The sequence below is a fragment of the Pelophylax lessonae genome (genome assembly GCF_965119305.1).
Source record: "Pelophylax lessonae genome assembly, chromosome: 4".
Classification (NCBI taxonomy): domain Eukaryota; kingdom Metazoa; phylum Chordata; class Amphibia; order Anura; family Ranidae; genus Pelophylax; species Pelophylax lessonae.
In genome coordinates, this window is record NC_138771.1 from 71,146,228 (window position 1) to 71,158,432 (window position 12,205).

The 12,205-nt window shown below is 46.1% G+C and overlaps 1 protein-coding gene across 2 annotated transcripts in view; it reads left to right on the plus strand.

Moving 5' to 3' along the window:
- The window catches only part of TUBGCP4 (tubulin gamma complex component 4), a 62,608-nt gene that overhangs the window by 11,769 nt on the left and 38,634 nt on the right, over window positions 1-12,205 (plus strand). The window contains exons 3-5 of one of the 2 annotated variants that reach the window (XM_082256817.1): window positions 4,990-5,112; window positions 9,620-9,673; window positions 10,351-10,407. In XM_082256817.1, the coding sequence (XP_082112943.1) occupies window positions 4,990-5,112; window positions 9,620-9,673; window positions 10,351-10,407 (234 nt within the window). The remainder of the gene's footprint in view (window positions 1-4,989; window positions 5,113-9,619; window positions 9,674-10,350; window positions 10,408-12,205) is intronic. The other variant, XM_082256818.1, reaches the window with a different exon arrangement.

Below are 12,205 nucleotides of genomic sequence, written 5' to 3' on the forward strand. Positions count from 1 at the left end.
ACCGAGCCCACTTCTTTGAGGATCCGGAGGCCGCCATCTCCTGGCTAGAAGGCCTGGAAGCTAGAGCCTGACCACCTTGCCCTGGCGACTTCATGATACTTTCTCCCTGATGGCCTATACCTTAAGCTGCTGCAAGAGCGGAGGAGGGGGTTTTGTAGATCCTGCGGAACTCAAGACTTTGCATCCCCCTTCCCCCCCCCCTCCCCCCTCATTTTCCTGCACTATTGCTCCTGTGTTTGACCGGCGGAGCGCCCTAGCTCCACAGATGGAACTGATTTCTCTGTTCTCTTCCTATGGACTTCCACCTGCCCATAGGCTTTGCTACCCAGCGATACACCTGTTGGTTTTCGCCCCCTACACCCGCTAAGGCGTGTGTTTGTGCCCAACTCCCCTGTTGCCCCATGCGACTTCTGCTGGACCTGGGCCCCCGGGCCCCCTTGTTTATTCTATTTGTATTTTGCTGTATTTTTGCTGCGTACCTTGGGGGTCCCTGGCCTCCTGATCTTGCTCTTTCCCAGTCGCATGTGGGCCTGTTCTGGTTGAGGCACTTGTTTGGGAACATGCCCGCACAAGTTGGGGTTGGTGCAGGGCAGGGAGGGGGGATTGGGGTGTTACCATTGTTTATGATTTATATTTGGTACAATTTCTATACTGTTTCTGTTTTATGCACATTGACCTCCTGTAATAATTATTTGCTCTTTTGCTGCTGTATATCGCCGCTGGTGTGTGACCGTGGACTTGTTGGTTCCGCGGCCTTACTGCCTGAGATCCTGGGAGCCTCCGCTCCGCGCACTGTACTACCCCTACCATGGCCGCATTGAAATTGTTGACGTGGAATGTCAGGGGTATGCGTGATAAGATTAAACGAACGGCTGTCTTTAATGTCCTACGCCGTGTACGGGCTGATATTATAGTTCTGGTGGAGACACATTTGGAGGGCCGTGTACAACAGTCCCTCAAACGTCCCTGGGTTGGTTGGGTGCAACACTCTGCTTATAGCTCACACTCCAGGGGTGTGGCGCTACTGGTGGCCAAATCGGTACAATTCCAGCTCCTAGGATCTCAGGTCGACCCAATGGGTAGATATGTTTTTCTCAAAACGTCAGTCTATGGGGAACTGATGTTACTGATGGCTTTCTATGTGCCCCCCCCTTACTCTGCTGTGATTATTATGGAGGGACTGGCGTTTATGGCACAGAGCCCAGGGGCCCCGGTGATCTGGCTGGGTGACTTTAACAATGTGATGGACTCGGGTCTGGATAGGTCCGGTGGCGCCTCCCAGGTGCCGCCGGGGTCGTCCCCGACCAGGTTCTCCCGATTGTTGGAGAGCTTTGGTCTGGCCGACTCTTGGCGCAGCAAATACCCCGCGCAGCGCGCGTACTCCTGTTTTTCGGCTGCACACCACTCTATGTCACGCATTGATCTGATATTGCTGTCTCGAACCCTGCTCCCCAGGTTACTGACGGCAGGCTTCGCCCCACGGACTCTGTCTGATCACTGCCCTTATTGGATACTGTTGTCCTTGCCCTGCAATAGACCTCCCCCGGCCTGGCGCCTGAATCCTGCCTGGCTCCCCTTGGTGTCGGATGGGAACGACATTGAGGGGACCTGGACACAATTCTTCTCTGACAATGAGGGCACTGCCTCCCCGGCTGCGGTGTGGGAGGCGTTTAAACTGTTCGCCAGATCCACTATGATTTCCAAAATCAAGGCTGTTAGAGCGCGGGCTGCTGAGGAGATCTCCAGGGCAACGACAAATCTAATTGAAGCTGAACAGGCCTTTCTGGGGGACCCGACTCCGGCACATGAATCTCAGTATAAATTGACCTCTAAAGTCCTTTCCCAACTTGACTTCGAGAGGGCGAAATCTAAGATGTTTTTTCAGAAGCAGAATCTGTTTGCACATGGTGAGCGGGCGGGGAAACTTCTCGCATATTTAGTCCATTGTGAGGATAGGCCCCCGGTAGTTATTACTTTGAAGGATGACCTGGGTAATGAGATCGCTGATCCTGCTGCGGTGACACAGTGTTTCCGCTCATTTTTTAGTACTCTTTACACCTCTAGGGCTCCCGCTGACTGCACTGACATGCATGACTTTTTGGACTCTATTGACTTTCCCACTTTGACACCCGACCAGTTGGCGACCCTCGAGGCACCCATCTCTGTGGAAGAGATTGCAGCAGCCGTGTCCAAGTTCCCTAGGTCTAAGGCCCCCGGCCTGGACGGCCTCCCGATTGAATTTTTCTCCCAATATTCGGAACTCCTCTCTCCTAAATTATTGGCTTTGTTTCAATCTCTATTCAAAGATGCAACCCTACCCCCTTCTATGCGGGAGGCGCTAATTGTGCTCATTCCCAAGCCGGGCAAGGATGTACACGCCCCAGAGTCTTACCGTCCCATCTCTTTGCTCCCAGTAGACACTAAAATCCTTGCGAAAATTTTATCCCTTCGCCTTAACAAGGTGATCCTTTCACTCATACACTCGGACCAGGCCGGGTTCATGCCTGGGAGGAACACCTCATTTAATCTTCGCCGGTTATTTATGAATCTCCAGGCACGGCACGACGGAATGGGTGGCAGGGTGGTGGTCTCATTGGACACGGCTAAAGCATTTGACTCGGTAGAGTGGCCGTTTCTGTGGACCTGTCTGGACCGGTACGGCTTTGGACCTAATTTTATTAAGTGGGTCAAACTTTTATATAGCGCCCCGGTAGCTAGGGTCCTGGCAAATGGCTGGCAGTCGACCGCCTTCCCTTTATCCCGTGGCACTCGACAGGGGTGCCCCCTCTCCCCCCTGCTGTATGCCCTGGCCGCGGAACCTCTGGCGATGGCCATTAGAGCACATCCCGGGATTCGAGGCCTACGTAGGGGACCGTTGGAGGAGAAGATCAGCATGTATGCAGATGACACTTTGTTATATTTGGAGGACTCTCGGGAATCCCTACTCACGGCCCTTTCTTTAATTGAACGGTATGGACGATTCTCCGGTTTTCAGATAAACTGGGATAAGTCACAAATTCTCCCGCTTGACGAGAGCCCACAGGCAATCACCCCCGCAAGCCCAGCCCTACAATGTGTATCCCGCATTAAATACTTAGGGATTCAAGTGACAGCTAACTCAGCAGATTATGTCCCGGATAACATTCAACCCCTGTTCCCTCTGCTTAAGGCTAAAATTCAAGTATGGTCCAAATTACCTCTGGGAGTGATGGGTAGAGTCAATTTAATTAAAATGATTCTCCTTCCCAAAATACTTTATGTTGTATGGCACTCTCCTATTTACCTGCCACTCAAGCTGTTTAAGCAGATGGAATCACTCCTCAAGACCTTTGTTTGGGGTGCTGACCGGCACAAGATCTCCTGGCGCAAACTCAAGAATCCTACAAACCTAGGGGGATTGGCCCTGCCGGATTTTAATCTGTACTATCTGGCAGCTCAGTTGTCCCAGTTCTTTCATATAGATAAAACGGATAGAGAACGTTTTTTGACCCTGCTCTGCCCTGGGTGGGCTCATCCCCTCGGGGACCCCCTCCTAGTTATCCTTAGGGGTGTCAGGGGCTCACCGGAGCCCTTGTGCCCCAGATCTCTTCTATACCACTATTGTCGGATCTGGGAGGTGGTAGCGTCCAGGCTTCGGTGCCCTCCATTTCACACATTCACCCCTCTGTGGCATAACAGCGCACTACACGAGTTCCTTTCCATCCCTGACCTGTCGATATGGAGCGGGAGGGGCATCCTTCTCCTTAGCCATATCTCCACGACCACTGGTCTGCGGTCTTACGAGGCCTTGCAGGATCAGTTTGCGATCCAGGGCCCCATGCACTACAGATACTTACAGCTCTCCCATGCCTATAGATCTCAATTCCCTGATGGCCCTCCTGAGCTAGAATCGGTTACCACCCTTGAGATTGTTAAAAGTACAGCACCCAGTCACCTTATTTCCATGTTCTACTCTGAACTTCACACACCTTCCTCGACCACCTTGGCTTTTGCACTTAAGACCCGCTGGGAGCGCAGTGTGGGGGCCATGGAGGATGAGGAATGGGAGGATGCCCTGGAGACGTGCCGCAGAGTGTCGCCAAAACTGTCGGATCGCCTAACTCAGACCTTTATAATACACCAGGCTTATCTCACCCCACTTAGACTGTCCAAATATCACCCTGACTTGGTCCCTTCTTGTCCTATGTGTGGAGACCCTGACGCCTCCTTCTTTCATCTCTTGTGGAGCTGTCCCCAATTACAGACTCTATGGCAACAAGTAGTCACATTCCTCCATGACAAGATGGGGTCTCCTCTGCAACTCTCCCCTAAGGAGTGTCTCCTGGGGGTTTACCCAGATGGAGAGATGCCCAAATCCACTGTCATATTTCTTCAGGAAACTTTGTTTATAGTACGTAAACTGATAGCCAGGAGGTGGATGAGACCTACTCCTCCTACTCTAGGTTTGTGGATTAAGGAGGTTAATGGTGTCATCCCATTTCATAAACTTTTGTATAAACATAGGGGGTGCCCTCAGAAGTTCAACAAGGTTTGGGACAAATGGGTGCAGTGCCCTGATACGGCTCGGTAATGCAGTGGGTAACTATTCTATGTTGGCCGCCCCTGGTAATTCAATATTTTCTGTTCGAGGGTTGGTTCGACGGAGAGCCCCTGACTACTGTTTTGTTTTTTTTTACTATGCCTGTTCTGTCTCTCGGTGCTGATTATTTTGTATATTTGTATTTTTTGTACCCCAATGTGTTATGAACCTGATTGCAGTTTCAATGCACGGTTTATTTTTGTATTGTACCAAAAATTTCAATAAACCTCACTGTTTTGAAAAAAAAAGAAGCACAGCAGATATGAAAAAAGGTGAAACCAGTAAAATTATTTTTTTTTAAAGTGAAATTTGTTTTCAATACACAGTACTTTAACAAACTAAACGTCTTTTCAGTATCTGCTTTTAATGTTTTCTTTAATTGTAATTATTATTTAATTTTTAAATTTCAGGATCACCACCCTTCTCAGCAGGGTCAGATTGGCCTGCATGGAATTTACTTACGGGCCTTCTGTAGGGGTCTGGACTCAATCCTGCAGCCATACAGACAAGCTTTGTTAGACTTGGAGCAAGAGGTAAACAAAAATAGAGAAATGTGAAACGGTTTTTTCTTTCTCATCCATTGGGGGACACAGTAATTCAGATACTGTTGGGTTATACTTCTGCCTACAGGAGGATTGGACTTGGTAAACATAGAAAATTATAGGGCATCCCCAGAATAACACCCTCCTCTACACAGCATGTATAAGCGCCTTTTTTCAACGATGTTGTTGGCGTATTTCTTCCATTGATATAATAAATTTCCTCAGTACATTGCTGCTTGAGCTCGTCTCTATATAGCCACTATCTGGATCCGTTTTTCCTCTGCTTGGATTTAATGTGCTATACATGGACCCTGCGAAACTGAATGTTGTGGGGCTAGCTTAGAATGTGACCTTTAGTCACTGGGTTTTGCTTGTGGTGCATTTCAGACAATCGTGTTCTGATAAAAATTAGCCGTAGAGCGCTTTCCAGGTCCAGAGTGGTGGCATTGCCAATCGGCTTGAGCACCAGGAGCTTACCTCGCTATTTTCAGGACCTGGTGCCTTTCAAATTTTCCGCTATTGTCAATTTTATTGCAGGAATAATTAACCACTTGCCATCTTAGTTTTATTGCGGCAGGTCGGCTCTATTACGCAAAACCACATACCTGCACACCAATTGGCCAGAGGGGGAGCTAATCAGCGGGTCTGGCAGACGCGATGGCCGTCGGCCACCTGCGATCGCTCCCCATGGATACAGAACGGCGGTCTGCCGATGTAAACAAGGCAGACCTCTGTTCTGGCAGAGATGAACACAGGGATCAAAAAGGGCATAAATCTAGTTTGTAGACGCGATAACTTTTGCGCAAACCAATCAATATACACTTATTGGGATTTTTTTACCAAAAATATGTGACAGAATACATATTGGCCTAAATTTATGGAAAAAAAAAAAAAGATTTTTAAACTTTTTTTTTTTATTGGAAAAGTTCGATATTGGAAAGTAAAAAATATTGGTGTTTTTTTTTCAGAATTGTCACTCTTTTTTTTTTTTTTTTTTTTTGTTTATAGCGCAAAAAATAAAAACCGCAGTGGTGATCAAATACCACCAAAAGAAAGCTCTATTTGTGAGAAAAAAAAAAGAAAGGACATTAATTTTATTTCGGTGCAATTGTCAGTTAACCACTTTACCACCGGAGGATTTTGCTGTCTTCCGTCCAGGCCACTTTTAGCGATTCGTCGCTGTGCGACTTCAACTGACAATTGCGCGGTCGTGCGACGCCGTACCCAAACGAAATTTACGTCCTTTTTTTCCCACAAACAGAGCTTTCTTTTGGTGGTATTTGATCACCTGTGCGATTTTTACTTTTTGCGCTATAAACAAAAAAAGAGCGTTTATTTTGAAAAAATAACAATATTTTTAACATTTTTTTTATATGAAATTCCCCCCAAAAAAGATGTAAAAACCAATTTTTTAAAAATTTTTTGGCCAATTTGTTTTCTGCTACCTATGTTTGGTAAAAAAAATCGCAATAAGCGTATTTTGATTGGTTTGCGCAAAAGTTATTGCGTTTACTAACAAAGGGAAAGATTTCTGTCATTTTTGGTGGTGGAGTAATGGCGGCGATCTGCGATTTTTTTTTTTTTTTTTTTTTTTTTTTTTTTCGGGACTGCGACATTGCGGACAGATCGGACCCTTGACTGACATTTGACACTTTTGGGGGTACCAGTGACATTACTGCAGTAATCAGTGCTATATATATATGCACTGTTACTGTAAAAATGACACTGGCAGGGAAGGGGTTAATTTTATTGGAGAGGGAGGGGTTAATGTATGCCTGGTGCTTACTGACGTGTAGGGGGGGAGGTGACTGAGTGAGTCATGGACAGATCGGATGTCCAGCTATGCTGAACAGTCCGATCTGTCACTCCCTGTCACTATGGAGATCCGCCCGCTGTGTTTACACACAGCGGGCGGATCTCCAGACTCGATCCCCGACGATCGGGGAAGAGCAGAGGCGATCGCCGCTGCTCCTCCCCTGGCCCGACTCCCGCTGTGAATGAAAACAGCGGGAGCGAGCCTCCAGCGGCGCACAAGCGCCGCCCAGAAGGGGGAGTGTCTGACGACGTTAATACTACGTCGTCAGACGATAACGAACCACTGTGCCGCAGTAGTATTACTGTGAGCAGACGTAAAGTGGTTAAAAAAAGGAGGTAAATGCTTCTAGTTCTTAAGTGGTTAAAGGATAAGTTCACTTAAAAAAAAAAAATTAATAAAATGCTTTTTTTTCAGGTGAAAAATATTTGGATTCTGTGAAAAACTTTTGGAGCCTGTAAAGCATTGCCCCCCCCACCAATATCAGCCAATCAGTTGCCATGCAGGTCTCCTCCAGATCAGTCATCCCGTACGGGCAAGCAGATACAATCTGTCAGGAAGAATCAATGAACTACCACGGCACTCCACAGCACTGCGGTATTTCATTGAGAACTACAAACCGACAGCCCCAAAGGATGTCGGGGCTTGTAGTTCATTCACACACAAACCTGTGTGAATAAATGAGACAGCTGTGTGGGCGGAGCTTCACTGATTTCAAAAAGTGACAGCTGGTACAGGGAAGTTCTCAGCGTACTGCTGTCCGTACTCGGAGAAGTTCCCTGTATCGCAGAGCGGCTGCAGCATTAGCAACATGTTCCCAATGGTGAACAACTTCTTTAGCGCTGACAGATGTTTGGAGCCTTACACTTCAGTTGTGATGGCTTGTTACAAGCATCTTGCTCTCTAGTTCTTAAGGTGCTGGGACGCTGTTTTCATATTCAAAGACAATCTGCTTCTCACTTTGACTTTGAGGTCTATTTGGGCCTGCACTTGATACAGTTATAAAGGATTGCATGAGAGCACAGAGCATGCTGCTTCAACATAGGAGGTCAAGGAAGTGGTTGACTGGGTCCTGACTTTTTCCTTTTACCTACTTCTGCAGTAGGTGCCCCCAGGCCAAGATTATTAGACAGTCTAAAACTTGAAGTCAGAGACCAGCTAAGCTCTCTGAAAAGCTTTTTGCATGAACGTGTGAAAGGCAAGCTACTCAGGGCTGGCGGGTCCCTGAGTAGCTTGCCTTTCACACGTTCATGCATAGAAAGTGCTCCTGTAGACTCACAGGCTAATTTTTTGCCTCTGTTGCTCCCTTCAGTTTCATTCACTGATCTTCCCTGTGCAGCTGCAATAAATATTGCATCCTACTCGGTCTTCTTGGGTTCCCTTGAATAAGCCTATGTATCCTGGAGCTGTGCCCCATCCAGGCAACCTGTTAGAATGCGCAACATTATTTGTTTTTTTTTCTTTCCCTCAGAGAAATCCCCTATCCTTTGGGACATATTGAGCACTTAAAGTGTCCCTAAACCTACAACAGTAAAATCGGTGTGAACCTAAGGGGTTCATCCTCTGCATTGTGTAAAAAGGCTGTTTGATCCTATCTTTGATTCTTCCCTCCTTTCACTGTCCCCTGATAATTTCCTGATAACAGAGTTTATGGAGTCAGGCCAAACATGCTCAGTTTGGTGTGTATTGCTAGAGAGGTTTTTTTTTTTCTTGGGAGAGTTTATGTGATCAGCTCAGGGCCAATCAGCACTGTCCAGACAGAGGGTCAGGGATCTTGCAGTCTCCTCCTACAAGCTTTAACTAGTGCTTGGCTGGATACTGATAGAAGTCACAAGACTGCTAGATACTGCTGATGAGAAAAGGCATTTAGCAGTTTATATTTACTAAAATAATTGCATTTCTGTGAACTGTGGGGTACCAGATATTGTAAATGCAGGGTCATGGGTTTAGTCTCTATGGACTAGGTAGCCCCTGGTGTAATCGTTTAGTCACTCCAGATGGTAGAGATAGATTGCTATCCCTGTATTTGAAAGGATTAGCTTATTGGAGAACTAATATTGTTGGGGCTACCTTTTGGTCTTTCAGAACAAGTGGTTCCTTCCATATCATGGGATCCTGCCTTGGGAAGATCTCCTGGTTTGGATTGCATTCGATACAATCCTCTGTGGTCCTGTTTTGCCTTTTGCCTTCACCGCTGAAAAAGAGAGCAGTCCTTCCTGCAACTGAGCAGGTAGAATTGGTTCCTGAGCCAGACGATTAATGAACCTCAGCCCCACTTGCACTAATAGCCTTAAGGACACCACCTTGGCAACCAATTTCTTTTAACTGGTAGCCTCTAGACATGGAGGAGAGGTTTTTGCATGTGGGAGTGCTGTAGATCCTATGTGGCATGTGGAGGTCTTTGCAGGATGCCCCTGTGCTTCCCTGGATTGTCAGGAGGTGGAATAACTACTTTCCTGCTGCAGATATCCTCTGACAGAAACTGTCACTTTAGGCAACAATATAACCCTACAGTTATATTTGTGTCCCTCAGTGGACTCCCAAGAAAAATTCTGTTTTGCTTTATGTCAAGTAATGTCCGTGCTCTGGTACTAGTATACAGAGTCAGAAAAGTCCAACTTTTTTTTTTTTTTTTTTGCTTGTTTTTGTATCTAATTGTCTTTTATGTTTTTTGTTTAAATGCAGTTCTTGGCTGACCCCCACCTTTCCATTTCACATATTAACTACTCCCTGGATCAGGTGGGTGATTAGTAGCAACTGGTATTATTTCTATTGTTTTAATTGTGTACATGAACCTGGTGGAGCTAAAGCCGGGTACAAACTATTGATTTTTTTTTTTTCGTTTAACCCTGTGGGTTGAAAAAAAAAAGAAACTGACTGATCCGGTCAGAGCCGCAGTACTAACCACGCAAGGTTAGTTCAGCGATCTCCCCCGCTGAGCTGTTGTGTTTTGACATGGTGGAGGCCCCCCTCCAGAACACTCCGATCAGCTCTCTCTGCCATTGGCTGAGAGCACTGATTGGGAATCAGCTGGCTGCTGGTTTTCCAGCATGCACGTCCGACATACACACGAGCAGAATGTTGGCCATTTTTTTTTTTTTTTTGAACCAGCAAATGTCTCCCGACATTCTGCCCGTGTGTATGGGGCTTAAATGTTGGAGTGGGTGGAGCTTAATGTAAACGTGAAAAAGGTTGAAACCCCATGTGCAATCTGAACCTGAAATTGCGAGGATTCCACAAAAAAAGATCTTACCTTACTTGGAACGCATTTCCTCTCACTTCCTGTTTTGGCTGTGGGACATGGAGTTAAGGGAACTTTCCCCAATGGGACACAGATGGCAGGGATTATAACCCTTCAAAAGTTTTGGCTTTAATTCTACATTGCATAACTAAGTTGATATGCTTTTATTTTTCAGTTTCACCTCCTTTTCCCATCCGTAATGATTGTTGTGGAGCAAATTAAGAGTCAGAAGGTATGTACTATTGCACTTTCTATTAGTGCACCTTGTAACAATAAAGACTAAGGATATTCAATTTCACTGAAGAATTCAAAGACTATGTAGATGAGCCTACAGGCAGAGCACCTTTTATAAAGGTCAATTAAATCGGACTTAAAGCGGAGTTCCACCCAAAAGGGGAACTTCCGCTTTAAATAGTCCTAACCCCCTGACATGCCACATTTGGCATGTCATTTTTTGGTGGGGGGAGCGGGTACCTAGTTTTGACAGGTACCCGCTCCCACTTCCGCTCGGAGCGCCGCGGCACCCTGAGCGGAAGTTCTCCTCTCTCCCTCCCTCCCTGCAATCTTCTGGGACATGTCAGAGGTCCCAGAAGATTGCCGGCAAATCACGACGCATAGCGCAACTCGCGCATGCGCAGTGCGTACCCGGCTGTGAAGCCGCAAACTGTCACAGCCGGGTGCCCACATCAGTGATGCCGGCAGAGCAGAGAGGGAGAAGACGGCGCATCGCTAGACCGTGGGACAGGTGAGTGTGCAGTTAGGCTGGAACTCCGCTTTAAATCCCATTTTGTTACAGTATTCCTTATAATACATCAAAACTAGACTATGATAGATGAACAGACATGCAGTACCTTGTTGAATTTTCATATACTGAATTACAAACCAATCCATTTTAGACAAACCTCCATCTAGAAGCATGCAGTGTTTTGAGTGTGGTGGCTGGTATGAATTTGTCAGTTAAAAGGCTGGCCCACTGTTGATATTGATTGTGGATGAATGTTAATGGGTTGAATCACCCACTGGGTTTTCTTGCTTTGTGAGCTTATGTGATTAAATTTCCCTGCATGAGTTCCTTACCTCACCACTGTCATTGCAGCAAAATAATTCTTAATCCTTCTGCTGCAATGTCTAAAATATATCCTTAAAGGATTAGTTAAAAAAAAACAAAAAAACTTCCTATGGAAGTAAGGGGTGTTTGTACGTAAATACACTACAAGCTGTGCAGCTCTGACTAAACTTGGATAATGTCCTTGCTATAGGTGTAGGCCATTTACATACCTTCCAAAGCCTGACTGGAATACTTCCAGGATATTGCTTTACGTTGCTAAGTGAGGCCTAGTCCTTACTGGTCACCTCCACCATCACATGAGTGAGCTTTTTCTGTGATTCAAACTTTCTCTCCCCTGATGCAGTAGCTCTTGAGTGCTCATTCCTATGATCCCAGTAATGACTAGACTTTACTTTGCAATGTCCCAGAAGTATTCCAGTCAGGCTGCAGGGGTACGTAAATGGCCTACACTCATAGCAAGGGCATTATTCAACTCAGTCAGAGCTGCACAGTTCGTATCTACTATTTCCCCTTATCTGCATAGGCAGTTTTTTTTGGTAAAGGTGAACTATACCCTTTTAATGGGCAACTTCACCCTTTCCATAAAATAGTCTATGCAGTCAAGTCGGTAATAAAAACTGTGCAGCTCTGTAAAATGTTTATTATTTTTATCGTCCATAACTGTATGCCTTTTGGCCAGAAAAAAAACAGTGTTCACGCGTTCAGGAGCACCAGCATTTTGACAGAAAAAAGGGTTTGATGTGCCTAAACACGTGTAAATGCGTCTAAATGTGGGTAACACTAGGTGCATTTAGGGCTTGAGCGTTCATTCATTGACATAAATTATTATTCGGGCCAATAAAATAAATTTACGCCTAAGTGCTTGATGCGCCTATATGTGTTTACAAAAATGGAGCGTTAGGTGCATTTTTGACAATGCTTTTCTCCTGCCAGAGTTAGGCAAACACCCAGTGTGCTTGAG